Genomic DNA, 17,921 nt, shown 5'->3' with positions numbered 1-17,921 from the left:
GCCGCCATCCCCGCCCGCGCAGTGCTCCCCGCGCCCTTCCTGCCGCGGGGGTCGCAGTCCCGATCTCCGGCGCTGGGGGCGGAAGAAGGGGAGCGAATAACGTGCAGCCCCGTTCGGGAGGCGGCGGGGCGGGCGCTCCGGGGGCGGGCACAGCCGGCGCGACACTCCCCGGCCGCGGGGCCCCGCCGCCGCCGCGCTCACCTCCCGCGCTCCGCGCCGGCCCGGCCCCCCGCGCAGCCGCAGGGCGGAGCGCCCGCCGCGCTTCCCCGCCGCCGCCATGGGCGTGCTGCCGGTGCCGGCGGAGGTGCGCGCCATCCTGCTGGACATCGAGGGCACCACCACCCCCATCGCCTTCGTCCAGGTGAGACCGGGCCCGCGGCCGGGAACCCGCCCGGGGCTCAAGCGTCGCCGTTACTACTGTGGTCCCTCGGCGGCCGGCGGGGGGCGGCACGCTGCCCCGGGCAGATCTTGCCCGCGAGTCCCCGGGGCTGCGATGCGCCTCTCCCGTGCCAAGAGCGGGCCGGAGCGTCCTACCGACGCCTAAAACCCGGGCACGTTGCATGCGTTTTGCTGAATAATGCTGAGGAGAAAATACACCTCGTTTTACCCGTTGCCCGTCATTTGTGTGGGCAGCTGTTCAGATTCACGGCAGCCCAATAAATGGGGTTTTTTTGGGTGGATGCGGAGCAGCTGGAGCGCTCTCAGCCTCGTGTGGGAGAAGCCCTGGAGCATCACCTGCTCAGGTGGCTGGGGCTGCAGCATCTCACCCGAGCGCGCGGGGAGCCCCAGGAGCCATCTCGGGGTGATCCCCTGCCTTTTCCCTTCAGAAGGGGGTACGGCCAGATGCCTGCGGTGCCACCGGAGATGTGTTACCGGAGATGCGTCCCCTTCCTCCAGCGTGCCCAGGACCAGCACAGCGGGAGGTTGACACAGAGGGTGCATCAGGTGTACGTGAGGAGGGTTGTACTAACAGCAAATACGTATCAGTGGCTTCTCTTGCCCCTGAGAAGACTTCAGAGGACTGAAAATGTTGGCTTAGGTGCAGCAGTCAGAGGACCTGGAAGCCTGTGGGGCCAGGAGGAGGCATCGGGACAAATGCTGTAAAACGCTATTAAAACTCACAGCTCTGCCACCTCTGTGGGTCCCTCCGCTCTCACGGGGTTTGGTCCCTCAGCTTGTGAGGGAGCACATTTGCTTGTATTCAAGACACCAAACAGATATTGTCTAAACGCTGCTCCGGCTGTTAACCTGCATTTCTCTGTGACAGATTACAGCTTTTGGTGGATCTCTTTTGCGGGTAGTTTACAAAGGTGCTTTGTGACCCACATGACGCAGGCTTGAAAGCTCCTGCCAGGCTTTCTAGGTGTTTCTGCTAACACAGTTTAACAGATGAACGTGACCTACATCTTTCCTGCCCGTGTTTTTCCAGTGCTCTTGCAGAAACTTCAGGTCTAGATGGCATTAGAGCTGCCTCCCTCCCCTCGGTATCTTTCAATTTAAACAGCTCAGATTTCATACTGAACATCTAACAGAGGAAGTAAGTTGGTTTTATCCACCACTAACGTGTTCTGTTGTCACGCACATAACATGCACTACGCCTGTGAGGTTTCCTACCAAGAATCTGTTACAGAGAGGCCAAATGAGTTATGGTTCTCACTAGAACTCAGTTTGCTGGAAATCCTGAAAATGCTTGAAACAAGTTATTTCACTTGGTCCTTCAGTTAACCTCCCATGATTTCTATTTCCCTTTAAGAAGTCCACTGCTGGTTCTGCAGGCATTTTATTCTTTAATAGTAAAGGACTTTATTTAATCCTTTCTTTAGTATTATCAAATATGAAAAGTAAGACAGTAGAATGAGCTGGTTGATGGGTGGACTAAAGAGAGATACCAAAAAAGAGAATATTTGATGTCGCCTGAGTTACTGGTCTCCAAGTTTTCTCTTTAGCTGGGTCCACCCTGGCAGAGAAAAGTAGATGGCAGAGGAGAGATGTCATTTGATAAACTATATCCCCTTGAGTTTGCCAGATCTGGAAAAGAGCAGATTATCACTGAATTTTGTGACAGTTTGCATGGATATTGAGAGGAAAACTGACCTGTGTCACTCGAAGTCTTGCAAGCGCTAAATATAGCGTGCTACAGGGGTATTTACTGATAAAAATACTACCCTTTTATTTACTGATGGTAAAAATACTGGGTTTAATGTTGCTGTAAGCAGTCACAAAGGCTTGGGAGGGCCTGTCCAGCTGTGTTGGCTGTTTCTCCATCCTGCCAGCTGTGTTGGGCCAGCCACATCTGGGGCTGGACGTCACGGAGGAGCCCATCTGTCCGGCGGTGGGGTGGGGTGACAGTGTCCATCTCCCCAGCACAGACGGGCGGTGGACAGAGCGATGGGAGCTTTGCACAGGCAGGCTCGGGTGTCCTGCTGGCCAAGATAGAAGCAGATGAAATCATAAAGGTTAATAACAACCCTGGTTAAACCTATTAAGAGTTTGCAGATGCTGGTGAGAGACTTGCTAAAAGCCTAAGTAGCCTTGGAGAAGCAGATGTTTTCTTGCAGGATGCAAGGAGTCTTCCACACAAACTCATGGCCTTTTAAAATCAGCACGTCGTTGCTTGGCATCACTCCTGACATCCATTAACCCTCTGTCCCTCTGGCTGTCCAGCACTGCAGCCGTCACACGGGTGTCCCCTCTTGGACCTCAGACCAAAGCACTTACCAGCGGGCCAAGGCTTTTGCCCTTTTAAAATCCAGTGAATCAATCACAGAATAATACACTGTGCTTTCAAAGCCTCTTTGGAAGTTTTTCTTTGCCAGCATGAGAAGCTGCTTTTGGAAAGCAATTGGGACCTTCTGGCGCCTGAATTGTAAGAGAAGTTGTACAAAGTCAGCAGGTCAGTTGCCTTTCCCAGTGGATAATCTCTAATTTCCTCCCCGATTTAAAAGATAGTTTGAAAGTGGCTGAGCTCGAATAAAAGAAATGAGAGATTAAGTGTGGATGTTACAAGGCTGTTGATTTCCCAAGTCAACATTATGGTAATTTTCTAGGCATTTAAAAGATTTTCCTTTCCCTGAAATTTACATTGTTTTTAAATTATACAAGACCAGAAACATGATATTTGAGTAATAGAAAATCCTGAAGTCCTGCCACCACATCACGCTCTCAGGGAACCACACTTTTCTTAATTCAGTTACAAGTGAGGGCACTGCAGGTGGTTCTCGCAATTAAAAATTTGGGTACTTTTTGGCTCTTTTATGTCACAGAGAAGCTTCAGCTTATGACTGTGGCGGATATTAACTAGGATCCACCTGTCTGAAAGTGTAACCATAAAATGAAGTCAACTTGCTGTCGTTCTCCACACTGATGATATTAGAGGTGACATACAGTGAAGAGTAAAATACCACTGGCCATTTTTTGAGCAGAGGTGAGCTCAGGTTAGTTTCCTCCTGTCGCCTCCCCATCTCAAATTTTTCACAGTTAAGAAGGGTTTGATTCTGTACCCAAAGGAAGGAGTTCCCTGTCCTTCCACTTGTCCTGAGGCTCTTCCTGCGCTCAGAGATGTCACAGCAGCTGCTTGTGGCCTCTCAGTCATGAAACACCGCTAATGAGAGTGATTTGTAATTATTTCTGCTTGCCCTGGGGATCTCCGGGAAGTTTTGTCATTCTCCTCTGGCACTTTTCCCTGATCCCATTTAATTTCATTTGCAGGACTGTCCTGTGGAGCTCAGTGTCACTGGACTAGACTTTGATTTTTAAAAAGGTCCTCCAGCTCTGGTGACAAGTTGAATTATGTTTTCAGAATGACCTTCATGAGGACAAGTGCCCCGTAAAAACAGAGCAGTATAACTTGTCAGTTTGGAGTATATGTGCAGTCAGCCTCGAACTTCTCAGCTGATGGGAACTTGAGGTCACGTCTGCCATTTGAGAGAGTTAACAGGAAAAGTTATCCCAACGTCTAAAAGTTGCAGCTACGTAGGCATTTTGTGCAAAAAATCCACGTGCGCTAATCTTGGTGCAAGGTTGGTGCTGGCCTGGGAGCAGGCAGAGACCCTTGGCTGTAGTTTCACAAGCTGCAGAACTGTGGCGGGAACTCAGGAGAATAACCATGCACACCAGCACGTGCAAGTGGCTGTTTTACAACCGAGTCAGCATCACCTCTGCCCGGTTAAAAGAGCTGCAGTTTTTCTTGTGCCTTGCCAGGAGACCTTGTTCCCTTACATCAAAGACAACGTGAAGGAGTACCTGCGTGCTCACTGGGAGGAGGAGGAGTGCCAGCGGGACGTTGGGCTGCTGAGGAAACAGGTGAAGTAACCAAGCTATACCATGTCTCCGTGGGTTTTCACAGGATGCCTGAGACTTCTGGTCACTTGGACTCCCTCGGTCACCCAACACGAGCTCATACCTCTCTTTGCCCCCCACGCAGGTGGGTGGCTTCTCCCCCACCCAAAGCCTGGCATTGTGCTTGAGGAAGGGCTGCTCCTTGGTAGGCAGCAGCTCAACCGCTTCCCTGAGCTCGCCTTGTTCCTCACAGCACTTGAGCGGGCGTCAAACCACAGCTTTTCAGCTCTGTGCCTGCACTGTGCCCTTCTCTTGCTGAATCCGCTGCCTGGGGCTTCCAGGTGAATGGTGTGAATTTTGGGGTTGTCCTATGCAGGGACAGGAGTTGGATTTGATGATCCTTGTGGGTCCTTTCCAACTCAGGACATTGTATTGTATGATTCTGTGTTTGGGAAGCAGTGTGGAAGGATGGCAGAGTACTTGTCCCGCTCAGGGCAGCATATTCTGCCTCTGTACAGGGACACAGCATCAATTTGAAACCTGTTAGTGTCTGAAGCCAACAGAGGCATTGGCTTCTTTGCCTTAATTTCAGTAATTAAATACTTAAGAAATAATAATTCTCATTAAATTAGTTACGATACAGCTACAGTAGTGCTTATTGTTGGTTTTGGAAAGTACAATTCAAGCAAGTGTTTCTAGATGCCACTGAAGTGTGAATTTCCCATTGAGAAAAGCATTTGAACAACATTGTGACCCTTCATGTGAAGAACAGCTCAAGCCATGACCTACACAGAGCTGCATTGATGCAGGTGTTAGGCCCCCCTTCCTAAATTGAGATCATGGAATCAATAGAATCACAGAATCATTTTGGTTGGAAGAGACCCTCAAGATCTTCAAGTCCAACCATTAACCTAACTCTGACACTAAACCATGTCCCTGAGAACCTCATCTAAACACCTTTTGAACACCTCCAGGGATGGTGACTCCACCACTTCCCTGGGCAGCCTGTTCCAATGCCCAAACAACTCTTTCTGTGAATAAATTTTTCCCAATATCCAATCTAAACCTCATCTGGCACAATGTGAGGCAATTTGAGATGCTGAGACCAATTCACCTCTTGGTCTCATGGATGATTTCCAGGCTCAGGAGGATTCCAGCCTGGATGGGGCTGTGCTGATCCCTTTGGAGAGTGGGAGCGGGGAAGAGGAGCTGGAGCGGGTCATCCAGGCGGTCGTAGACAACGTGCACTGGCAGATGTCTCTGGACAGGAAGACCACGGCGCTGAAGCAGCTGCAGGGTCACATGTGGAGGGCAGCCTATGCAACCGGGCACGTCAAAGGAGAGTGAGTGACTTTGTGCCTGGTGACTTTGCGTGTGTGAGTAATTGTGCACCCCTTTCCCTTGGGCGGGTATGGGGTGCATCTTTCCTAGGTGTCAGTTAGCAGAATAGCTGCCTAAGGTCCTGGAAACAGCGCCACGTACAAATGCAATCTCAAATTACTACCTTGGTGGAGAAGCCAATATGTTTATGTTCAGTTGTGGCTTAAACCAAACTGTTGCTGTCATGGAACCAACTGCAAACACATCATTTCCACAATCTGTTGAGCTTAATCTTTGGATCTCAGGAACCAAAAGCTTACAGTAACCTCAGGACTGAACAAGTTGTCTCAGTCCCCACTGGGAAGATGACAAGTGAGTGAGATTGTTTCTCCTTAGGGATTAACTGGCAGTTACATGTTGGAGAACAGCTCATTCTCCAGCCACCTATACAGGGTCTGTAAAGGAGACGGGGTCTGAGAAACAGCATGAGGTAATGGAGGTGTGACATGGGGCAATTCTTCTCCCACAACTGATGGGACATTCAACCAGGACAACTATCTTCTGCATGAAAAACTCAGAAAATGTCTCAGTATTTCTCTACAGAAATTTCTTGGTAAACCAAGAGACCGAGGCACAAATACGAACTTCTTCTAGTTCTTCATCTGGCATTTTTTTATCCCTGAATTGCACTCAAATTTTAGAACAAGCCTAAACAAGCTGGAGTTGCAGGGTCAAGTCCTTTCAGTTGTTTCCTCTTGCTTTGTCTCTTACCTGAGCATTTCCTGCCTTTCCTCTTTTTGCCTTCAGCCTCTTCTCTATGTTTCAGACACCACACACAGGTGTATAGGTGGGGACCACTGGAATTAAGCTTGATCTTCTTATTTACATCCAGAGATACTTGGTTAAACTGTGCATTTTAGGTTCCTAAGGAAGTAAAACAAACCCTTAAGTTCATGAAGTGTTTTGCCAAAGGAAGGATGAGGAAGAAAAAAAAGCTCACAGAAGAATGTAAACATCCACCAGAGGAAGCGACAAAAAACAAAAGCAAATCAAGAGAGACAGCCATCCTGTTGTTTTGTTGGTTTTCTTTTTTAATAAACAGGGGTAATTATTTTACAGTGACCCCAAAACTGTGGAGCTAGCCTTGCTGCTTGGCAGCATCCAAGGAGTGAGATCTCTAAAGTCTCCGTCTCGCCCAGCTGATCTGGCACATCTGAAATCCAGGCACTGAACTCTGCACATGAAAACGTGAGGGCGGCTGGGTGTTTTTGCAAGAGCTATACAACCTCAAAGTATTTCCAGCTGCCACCAGATACTTTTAATAAATAATTACCAAAAAAAGTGGAGAACTTTTTTTTTTTTAACTTTAAATACATAACATAAAAAGGCCCTGAGCAGGTTCTGTTCTCACTTTGTCCCTCTTGAGCATCCTCTGGCCTTCAGTTCCCCCCAGTTCCCAGTACATTGATCATCTTGTAAATGTCCTTTGCATACAAAAAGCTTTTGCATACCTGTAACTGCAGCACTGGAGGGATCTGCTGGTCCAAATGAGAAGGGAATGAGGGATTTGACAGACATCTCCATTAGACGTTACGCAGCAGTTGCCTTCACTTTGGTCCTCCTTCCCTCTTTCACAGCTTTGTTCCCTGCTGCTGGGCCTGTCTTCAGACAGCTGCTACCTGGGCATTAGGCAGAGCTTACATTTTAAGATTTGTCAGCCTGTTGCTAGACCGGTATCTTGCCTTCTCAGCACTTTGCAAGGCCAGAGGAATAAGGGGAGGGATGCTGGTGCCTAGCAAGCAGGGGGTGGTTATCCCTCTGCGTTGCAGTTAATCCAGGGACACATCTGGACCGATACAAATTGAGTCACTGAATAGAGTATAGAATCATAGAATCATAGAATAGTTTAGGTTGGAAGGGACCTTCAAACCTCATCCAGTCCAACCCCCTACAATGAGCAGGGCCATCTTCAACCAGATCAGGTTGCTCAGAGCCCCGTCCAGCCTGGCCTGGGATGTCTCCAGGGATGGGGCATCCACCACCTCTCTGGGCAACCTGGACCAGTGTTTCATCACCCTCACTGTAAAAAATTTCTTCCTCGTGTCTAGTCTGAATCTCCCCTCTTTCAGTTTAAAACCGTTGCCCCTTGTCCTATCACAACAGGCCCTGCTTAAAAACTCTGTCCCCATCTTTCCTTATAGGCCTCTTTTAAGTACTGAAAGGCTGCAATAAGGTCTCTTTGGAGCCTTCTCCCCAGAGCAGCTTTGACCTCAGTCCCTTAGGAGACTCTTTCCTGTTGTCTGGCTTGAAACAGTTCATACCGTGCCACTCATTTAGCTCCTGCAGCTGCAACCTCCTCAGCTCCTCCGTGTGCGTGGCCAGAGCCTGAACCTGTGGGATGGGTTTGCCTCATACAGATGCAGCTTGTGGCCGTAGCTCTTACCGACAGGGAAACCTGAGTAGCTTGCAAGGGAGGTGAGAGTTGGGATGCAAGAGCCTGTCTTCTCTGTCCTCCCACTTATTCCTCCCACATGGAGAAGGGCAGCAGGATGCCATTTTCCCCAACCTTCCCTCCCCTCCAAATTGAAAGGGCCAGAGAAACTGCTGCCACACATCTGAGACAGTTCATCAGAGCTGCTGTCCGCATAGCAGCTGACGAGCTGCTCAGTTGGCTGGAGCTAAGAATATATCACCTGCTGCTGAAATAGACTCCCCGACTGCAGAAGCCCTGAGAAGATGGAGAGCAAAGTCCCTTTGCAAACTAATGGGGCAGTTGTCCGTGCCTAGCTAAAGGTGTCCCCCCAGATCCCTCTGGGTTTGCCGTTACCTGCTGCCTTGTTTTGCTCCAGAGTCTTCGAGGACGTGGTTCCAGCCATCCGCAAGTGGCGGGAAGCAGGGATGAAGGTCTATATCTACTCCTCGGGGAGCGTTGAAGCCCAGAAGCTTCTGTTCGGATACTCTACAGAAGGTGATATCCTAGAGGTAGATAAACCTTATCACCTTCTTTAACAGCTTCTCCCTCTGCAGAGTGCTTCCCTCCCACGACTGCTCTTGCTGTAATGCTTCGTGAATAGTGTCTGGGGCAGGATGGTGGGACAGTGGAGTTAAGCTCAGCCTGCCAGCATGGCTGAGGGCTGGCCATTGCCTCCCATGCTGTGGTAGGAAGGAAAGGGGATGTCTCACCCAGGAGCGAAGTTTTGCCCTGGTCCTCAGGTGCCTCAGCAACTGCCTTGACTTTTCTGTCTCTTTCAGCTCTTTGACGGCCACTTTGACACCAAAATAGGCCCCAAGGTTGACAGCGAGAGCTACAGAAGGATTGCTGCCAGTATTGGCTGCGCCACCAACAACATCCTCTTCCTGACGGATGTCCCTCGAGGTAGGTGACCTGCCAGCCCTGCTGGCTCTCGCCTGTGCGAGGGAGGATGCTGCTCTTTGGAGATGCGCTGCTGGCTTGCCACAAGCACCCCGAAATGCTGCAGACCACCTTGCTTGGTGGCATCGCCCTGGCTGCTGCCGTGCTCCATCCTTACACATCCAGGCTCTCAGGCAGCAGTGGGATGTCTGTGAGCACTGCAGTGAGGGAAAACAGGTCAAGCAGAAAACCTGCCCTTGCACCAGCAGGAAAGCAGAGATTGTTAAAGCAGAGGGGAGCATTTCCTGAAGCAGTTGGTGTGTCCCATTTACAAACAGGGTCAGTGGTTTTCGTGACCTGTGTTCATGGGAGTGGATGATGTCTGCTGTGCTGCTACATGGCATGCGCGGTGGCCAGTTCTTTGTGCCACTTACCATTAGGGTGTGTTTGGCAACAGAAAAACATTGCTTCTGGTTGCCAAGACTCGACCCCTGGAAAGCCAAGCTCAGAAAGCTAATTTAGTTCCCTGCCTTTGCTTGGAACATCCTTCTGGCAGAAACGGCACCAAGTTGGGATCTTGGTGGAAGGCAGCTCAGTCCCAAGGAGTTAGCCCTTAACTTTTCCCCAGCCCTGGCCACAGCTGGTGGGAGCTTGCAAGTACCTCCTTTTCCCTGTACTGTCTTCCCATGCTCGGGGAGCGAAGGAAGCTTGTGATAAGTGACTCCTGGGGTGGTATTGGACTCACCAACACCACAGCCTGACTACAGCCCAGCTTGTTTGTGATACGAATTATAGTACAGTTTGGGTTGGAAGGACCTTCAAAGCTCATCTAGTCCAACCCCTCTGCCATGAGCAGGGACATCTTCAACCAGATCAGGTTGCTCAGCGCCCTGTCCAGTCTGGCCTGGAATGTCTCCATCCACCACCTCTCTGGGCAACCTGGGCCAGTGTTTTACCATCTTCATTGTAAAAAATTTCTTCCTTATATCTAGCCTGAATCTCCCCTCTTTTAGTGTAAAACCATAGTCTCTTGTCCTATCGTAACAGGCCCTGCTAAAAAGTCAGTGTTTTGGGCCATCTTCAAGCCTTAAAGACCCTCACATGGAGCGATCAGTAAGCACATCTCATCTCTACTCTGCCCTCCTCTGTTTGTTTCAGAAGCCAACGCGGCTGAGGAAGCAGATACTCACGTGGCTGTGGTGATCAGACCTGGCAACGCAGGACTGACGGACGATGAGAAATCATATTACAGCCTCATCTCGTCTTTCACCGAACTTTTCCTGCCTTCGTCCACTTAGAGAAAGCGGCGCACACATAAAAGACTGTGCTTTCACCTGAATTGTCCTTGTGTAATGTTAGGTTATTTTGTCCATAATCAGAATTTAAAACCAAACTCACATCATCTCTTGGACCTGTGACTAGTGCAGGTATGGATGGAGAGTATGGTGTGGGGTCCCTTGTGCAGTAGGATGGAGGTCTGCAGCAGCCAGCTGGACCCAGGAGCAGAGTGAGGAGAGGCACCCATGAGCTCTGCTGTTCCACCCCTGTCCCAGCTGGGATCCCAGGGGATGCTTTGAAATCTGGTGCTGAGACACCCCACCACAAACTCCATCATTCCTAGAAACAGATGTCAAACAAGGTGTATATTCCCCTCTCCCAGAGGGACTTCTGGGGACCATGAGGGAATATGAGTTTCTCCCTGCAGACGGGGTTGCTGGCTAAGTCACAACTTTCAAAGTTTGGGGGGGGCTAGCGTGCCCAAAGGAAAATGCCAAATGTGGGCGATAATATGGTAGCTTTGGGCTGCCACAGGAAAAGCCAACCCTTGCTGCAGGCAAGCTCTTCAGACCAGGAACAATATAAATCTTGGCTATACCCACAGCAGGTCCAGGTACAAACCAGTACAATTTGCATATGGAAACTGGTTAGAGCTACACAGCCAGCCTACCAGAATGAAGTAGAGTATATATAAATACATATTTAAAAATTAAATTCTAGACCCACCTCACTGCTGCAGCGCGGTGCTGGGATCCAACTGGCTGAAGACCAAAGTCCACTTGACCACATTTCTGAAGGATCTCCCTTAGCACCAGCCTGTGGAGCTCCGCAGTAGCCAGCATCACGCTGTCCCTGTCACACGTTCATAGCACTGGTCAGCTGTGAGCAAACCTTGGCAAACAACTGTTCTTGAGAGACACATCCTGCTGCATTTAATGTGAATTAAACCCCTGAGCTTTTCACCCACCTTTACCTTAATTGTGCCAGTTTATATCCGATGGTCATGGAGCTTTTCCTAATGTAGTAAATAAAAACACAACTTTACTTCCATTGTGTTCACTCCATCGCAGCAGTTAGCCCTCCTGTCTGTCACCAGTGATCCCAGCACCTAAAGGCAAATCTCTCTTTTCTAAATCTGTGAACGCTTTTTCTCCTTTTGCCCTCCCTGGCCCATTCTTTAAGGCAGACCAGCCTGTCCTGCTGAGGGAGCTGTGTTACCTCCCTGACCATACGATAATTTCAGCAGGGGCTCGCTGGGGCGAGAGCCACAGCCTGGTTATACCTAGTCACAGCAGCCCGAAACTCCAGCTCCCTGGTGCTGGCACTTGGTGTGTGGCTGTCACTTGCTACTTATTTCTGTGCGGCTGTGCTGGAGCTTGTCCTCACAGATGGCTGAAATGCAGTATCAATGTCCATGTTGCCTTCCTGAGAGCTGATCTACGCCCACAGCTGTCCCTGTTGAGGGAGGCTGCTGTGCAGAGGCATTTGGGGAGGAAACTACATCACGCCCTTCTCAAACTTTGATGGTAGCAGGTAAGGCTGTGAGGCAGCTAGTCTGGGCTGTGCAACAAATGCGATCTCCCCCCTAAAAAGAGCCTGCTAATTAGCACTGTTACAGTAAGTGTATCTGCATGGCTGAATAGTCCCTGGCTTCCTAAATGTTAATTTTTGTCCCGACACTGTAAATACTCACCCTTTGTTTTTGTCTTTGCCATCAGAAAGCTATGCATGGGGTAGGGGACAAAAATAAAACACACTTTCTCCATAAAAGCAGTTTATTTAGTGGTCATGTTTCAGTGTATATTGGTTGGCATTTACTTATACTGAAATGTGCTGTTAGAAATACTGTAAGAAATGTACAGAGTTATCACCAAAAACCCGAAGTTCAGTTTGGATTGCATATAAGAAAAGGAGAGGGAAAAAAAATCACAAACATATTTTTTTACTTTGATAAAATTACAAAATATGAAATGATAAAATGAAAGCATTGACTTTCTAAAAAAAAGGTCACAGTGGACTACTTACAGTAAAACATCCTTAAATCACTATTTTGTGCTCCATATGCATTGAGTGTGTTTGCCCATGGAAGTGGATCCCCACTGCACCTGCCCTCATCCAGGAGGAGCTCTGGGGATGGGGTACTGGGGTGCCTTGTCCCTCACGCTGCTGTGTCCTTGGGCCATCCTCAGCACATATCCCTTCAAGAAAGGTTGCCACTAATGACACAGGTGCCAGGAGGAGACCTTCAGCAGCCCAGCAACAACCCTCCCTTGGCTGGAGATGCTCTGGATTTATACCATGGCTGCCCAAGAACAAATTTTGGCCCACAGAAGATAAAGGGCTTGCTGAAAGCTTTCTACATAGACTAGTTTTGACAGAAGTTTTTCTTGATTGTTTCTCCTTTCAGGAGAGTCCTCTGACCTTTGCAGAAGATGGGATGCCCTCGTGCCCTTTCCCTGCCACAAATGCCACGGTGCGGTACGGGTTCCCCTTCAAGTGACTTGTGCCACCATTTTTGTTTCTGCTTATTTTCCTGCAGCTCACACACGATGCAAACACAAGCTGAGCCTGACTCACAGAGGAAAACAGGACCCGTGTTCATGAGAAGCAACTCCCATCGCTCTCCTGCCCAGCCAAGACAGCAGCCTTCCCAAAACCAAGTTTTCAAACAGAGGCTTTGGGCTCCTGCTTTTTCTTTGAAAACAGACCTTCTGTATGAAAACCTCCCTTCAAGGAGGGAGAAGCCCTTCTGATTTTGCCAGTCCCTTCCTGTACCTCTATCCCTCAGGCCAACGTCACCCAACCTCCGGGGCAGAATTGCCTCCCTGTGCCCACTTAAACCTTCACATCTTGGTGTGACAGACCCCACTTGAGACAACTGGCCATGCTGAGGGGTCTGAAGAAATGTCAGCCTGTCTGAAGTTTGACTTGTAAGGGCATAAGGAGCACAACTAAACCCTATGCCCAACACCACCTACACTGGTTCTGTTTTCATTCCAGGGAAGCCCAGTGCCTCTAACACAATTTTTCCCCCTTGAGTAAACAAAGTGGAAAAAAAAAAAAAAAAAGCTTTTGAAATACTACACATGGTATGTGGTAGAAGTACTACACACTTACTTACAAAGAGCAGCCTTTTCTGGGTCATCTTCAGAGCACACAGTCATTCCCGTCTTAACTCAGCACCTCGCTTCCACCAGTCCCCACCGCTGAGTCTGAAACACGAAGCCCAGCACAGCCTCCTGCGCCATCTCCTCTGGGGTGGGGATGGTTCACTCAACTGTGGCCAAGTCTCACTTCTGATCACAGCACAGTTTCTCCCAAACCTGGCTTTACCTTTGCCTGCTTTCCAGCCTAGAAGAAATGCTGACCATAAATGCCAGTCAGTTGGGGTCTTCCACTGCCTGATTCCAAGCCCAGAAGAAAGAGCTGCTCTTTCTCATCCTACCAAGTTACACCAGTCGGCAGCAAAGAAAACTACACAAGGAAGCACAAAAGACGCAGTCTAGTGACTCAGGAACCAGTGACTCCTGAAGACTCTTGATGCCTGGAGAGGTCCATTTCCTTCACTTCCTCCTCTGCAGAAGAGGCCGAGGAGTTGGACTCAATAATCCTTGTGGGTCCCTTCCAACTCAGAACATCCTATGATTCTATGAGTGTCTGTCTCAGAGGTGCATCGCAAGGACCAGCTGTTGAATGTCTTGAGCAACAGGAGCGTGACAAGAGCTGCTGAGAAAGAGTCACTGGTAGCACAAACCAAAGAGCTTGTGCTCTCTCATGCTGCCGTTGAGAAGGATCCATTCCTCTTGCAGCAGACAGCTGGTTTTGGCTCTTAATGAGACAGCTGCCCTCAGAGCCCTTTGGCAATATGATCATGATTGCACATGAAAACAAACTCATCAAAAAAGTGTATATGAGGCCATGTTTAACCCATGAGACCACTCCTGCCCCCCACCCCTCCTGTGAGAGGACAAGCTACACTTGATCTGTCTGGTACTCAGAGGCTTCTGATAAGCTTTCGGAAAAGCTCAGAAAGTTTTCCTGGTACTCAGAACAAACGATCTCAAATCTGTAGTGCCTGAACTCCATCGCAAAGGTGCCGAAGTAGCACAGGAAGCACATCACCAGACCCCACTGGATCCTGGAAGCATGCATGTGGATGCCCTGTGCCATGAGGATGAAATCTGGAAGAGGAAAGTCAAGGAGAACTAGTGGGTGCAGGGACACCGACTGGGATGGGAGAAAGCCAACAGGGAAGACAGTAAAATCTTAAGAATCAAAGTCACACGGATGATAATCAACCTAGCCAGTCATCATCAGGACAGCATGAACGTGGTGCCAGAGGTGGAAGGGATTTCAGATGTCCAACAATGCCCATGGAGGGCAGCAGCTCTCCTATACAGACCAGGGCTTCCTGATCCCAGTTCAAGCTGATAAACATTTACAGAGGGAAAGACAGAGGCCCAGAGAAGTCAATGACTTGCTTGAACATCCAACTAGCCAGTGACAGAGCCAGCACATTGGGAATCTGTCTACGGGCCCCTACCTGCCGGAAGAATCCTAGTGAGAACTGGATCAGATCTCTGCACCACAGGCTATGGAAACACCTTTCAGCCTACACTGAGCAATCTTTCGTTCTCTTCAGGTCACCTGCAAAATCATCCCTTTCTGTGAAGTCCAGAAGCATCAGCCTACACAGTACAGCACGCCATACTGAAAGGAAAAAGAACACTGGCAGAGCCAAAAATTGTCATCCAGGCTCATGTACCTGTGTGCTTGGACTGTGTATTGCCTGTCAGCAGGGTCTCACTGCTGTGCCTCAGGTTCCCAGTGCTCCAGACATCAAAATCTTCTCATCTTCAGAAACCTGACTTCTACCCTTGTTCCTTTTTTCTCCTGAGACTTTTTATCTCAATATTCTGCATAATTTTAAATGCTGCTAAGTCCCAAACCTTTGCAAAGCCACTGGGGAGTGGGATCCCTGCCTCATCCTACCCCCTTTCACGAAGTGCCCAAAGCCCTGGGTGCCAAGCACTCAGCTAGGGAGGGCTAGGCTGGGAGCACCCAGCAAACCAGTAAAGGGACAAGTGACTAAGGAACTGTTTTAAGAGCAGGCTGTTTCTCAAACAAGGGGATTAGCTTATTTCTCGCCATCTATTCCTGTCCTTTTGCTCATTCCAGCACTAACCTTGATGCAACTATGCAGTGAATGGATCCACCCTAAACAAACACCCAGGGCACACAATTGCTGGTGCAAGTAGAAGGGCTGGAGTGGGGCTGACAGGTATGAGGTAGAGTGGAAGCCACATGTCCAGCCAGTCTGAGTGACTACAGACCCCACAGCCCAAATCCCGTTTGTAAAGAACCTTGTCTTACCAGAAGACATGACTCAGCAGCTCTTGCCTGTGATAACTATCTTAAAAGGCAGAGCTGGATGTAGCACCCTGGAGCATTTTCAACAAACACATAAAATCTTCTCATCTTCAGAAACCTGATTTTTTGCCTTGTTCCTTTGTTCTCCTGAGAATTTTTATCTCAATATTTTGCATGACCTTAAATGCTACTGTGCAGGTAAACAGTGGTGCCATTAAATCACACAGATACTGTTCAATATTGTAACCACTTAGGATACCGCAAAGAAGTTTTACAAACATCTATGACAGAAGTGATCCTATCTGTGAAGTAGTGCATCCTGGTAAAACACATGTAGCAAAATGAGCCAATAGTAGGATCCTGCCATGAAGACAAGCTGAGCAGCACTCCGGAGTGCTTTGAGATCCTAGGATGGATGCAAGAAGAGCTGATGCTCCCTGCTGCAGAGAGAGCTTCCCAAGGAGCAGGACAAAAGGATACAGAGCACCACGCAGAGGGTGATGCTGGCTGACAGAATGACTCGTGGAATCCCCACTTTCCGTCCCTCGTTTTTCAGGTTGATCTTGAGGGTGAGGGCAGATTGGATCCAGCACGCCAAGGTCCCAAAGCCAAAGGTCAGTGATGTGCCCACATTGTGGATCTCCTCATCATTGGAAAGCTAAGAGCAAACAAAACAGTGATTGTTTAGACACAAGAGGAATTATCTGCTAGCTACCTTGGATTGCTGCTGGGGTGAGATACAGGAGAGTGGAAATCACTGGGGTGTGAGACAGAGATGCTGTATCATTTCTTCTGGCAGAGGTGTAAGGTGTAATATAACCCAGATTAGTTGACAGCTGTCACAGTCAAGCAGATCTTCTGCACAAAGCCAAGCATAGTGAAAAATAGAGTTGCTTGGGGATAGCTGCCACAGCTCCCTGACGAGACTCACCAACGCAAAGCTCAGAAAAAATCCTTTCCTGGTTCAACATGATGGCCAGGGCAGGCAAGGACAACCTGCTGGGGTCTTGTACAGCTCTCTGCAATGGAAGCAAACTGTGCAACCTCCAACACCAGCTGCATGGAGCAGAGCTGCCTGGGGTGGGGGGTGGCCAGAGCCCCGACACCTCTGCTGAGCTAGCACAAGCCAAAACACAGAGACATGCTCCTGCTTTGCCAAGTTTCTCCCACCAAAAACCTTAACAGCTCCCTCTCCCCTCCATCCTCAACCACTGGGGTCTGAGGCAATAGGAACCCAGTCTCTCTGGAGTGCAAGTGTTTCTCTGTCTCTTGGGCTGCCACATCTCACTGGGCTCTGTGACTGTGCAATACCGCAAGGCAAAAGGACAGCCAGGTTCAACGAGCAAGAGTCTGCAAAGGGAGCCCTTGAGGCTGCAAATCCATGCAGAACACCCAGCATGGCCAAGACTTAGGCCAAACAATTTCCATTTTTCCTCTGCCTCTGAGGCTTTTCTAGAAAAGAAACCAGCAGTCTATAATTCCTCTCTGAAGCCTTGATTCCTGTTCTGTGATTTAACAAATTCCCATCAAACAAGCTGCAACCTACAAGACAACAGTCTAGTTACTGTGCCTCCACTGATCTCTCCTCTCTACCTTGGGTTTTTTTCAAGGGTAGGTCCAAACCATAGTACAGGCAAAAATGGGATTGAGCCGGCTGTCCCAAGGTAGCCTGCACTGCAAGGGACTCACAGCTATAATGTCCCTCTAACACACCCTATCTGTAATTTTTCAGAAATATGATTTAATGCTATATTCAGCTTAGCAGTCAGGCAGGGAAAAGCACTGACTAAGGTCTCATTACCATATGCTTTCATGGTTTGGCAAAGGATCTAAGCAAGGATACAGGTAACTAACAAGGAGTGGATAATTAGCCCAGAATTTATAAGCAGGCATGATTCAAAGTATCCACTTTTAAATAATAATAATTTGCTCTGAGGAACGAAAAAAAGGAAGGAAAGGTTGAAACCGCTTTCTTGTGCCTGCTCTGTACTAGAAATACTCCTCTCACACCTAGACAAGGCTGTTAGAAAAGCCTCATAGTTCTTAGCTGGGAAGCTCTCTTGAAAAAACAAGACTCCAAGTTTTCAACTTGTGCTGTGGAGTTAGGAAAACAAGGTCCAAAAGAGTCAAATTAGCTCATACCTCATGAAAAAAATACTGTAAAGGACACGAACTTCCTGCAATTGCTCCACAACCCAAATTCACCCTTCAGAAAACAAGTACCTTTTCTGTACTGGCAAGAAAAACAGGTCCCTGCCTGCAAAGCCAGGAGAGAAGCCAGCTTACACTGACATTTCTCAGCTCCTGCCATTCCTGGGGATCA

The 17,921-nt window shown here is 48.9% G+C and overlaps 2 protein-coding genes across 6 annotated transcripts in view; one reads left to right on the top strand and one right to left on the bottom strand.

The window, feature by feature from the left end:
- Positions 1-201: 201 nt before the first annotated feature.
- Positions 202-12,117, top strand: ENOPH1 (enolase-phosphatase 1). The gene is made up of 6 exons (XM_065633133.1): positions 202-361; positions 4,201-4,302; positions 5,419-5,621; positions 8,448-8,580; positions 8,851-8,974; positions 10,109-12,117. The coding sequence occupies exons 1-6, from the start codon at positions 278-280 to the stop codon at positions 10,246-10,248; spliced, it is 786 nt and encodes a 261-aa protein (XP_065489205.1). The 5' UTR covers positions 202-277; the 3' UTR covers positions 10,249-12,117.
- TMEM150C (transmembrane protein 150C) overlaps positions 11,994-17,921 on the bottom strand; it is a 25,130-nt gene continuing 19,202 nt past the window's right edge. For all 5 annotated transcript variants that reach the window (XM_065633130.1, XM_065633128.1, XM_065633131.1 and 2 more), the window contains 2 exons: positions 16,079-16,256; positions 11,994-14,409 (listed from right to left, as the gene is read on the bottom strand). In XM_065633130.1, coding sequence (XP_065489202.1) covers positions 14,201-14,409; positions 16,079-16,256 — 387 coding nt within the window. In that variant the 3' untranslated portion in view covers positions 11,994-14,200. The remainder of the gene's footprint in view (positions 14,410-16,078; positions 16,257-17,921) is intronic.

Source organism: Caloenas nicobarica, chromosome 4 (genome assembly GCF_036013445.1).
Source record: "Caloenas nicobarica isolate bCalNic1 chromosome 4, bCalNic1.hap1, whole genome shotgun sequence".
Classification (NCBI taxonomy): Eukaryota; Metazoa; Chordata; class Aves; order Columbiformes; family Columbidae; genus Caloenas; species Caloenas nicobarica.
The sequence above is the reverse complement of the archived record's forward strand: the minus strand, read 5'-3'. Positions and strand labels throughout refer to the sequence as shown.

Coding starts and splice junctions, on each gene's coding strand:
- ENOPH1 (XM_065633133.1), top strand. CDS start 278: ATGGGCGTGCTGCCGGTGCCGGCGGAGGTGCGCGCCATCCTGCTGGAC. Junction 8,581..8,850: donor CAGAAGGTGATATCCTAGAG/GTAGATAAACCT, acceptor TGTCTCTTTCAG/CTCTTTGACGGCCACTTTGA. Junction 8,975..10,108: donor CCTGACGGATGTCCCTCGAG/GTAGGTGACCTG, acceptor TGTTTGTTTCAG/AAGCCAACGCGGCTGAGGAA.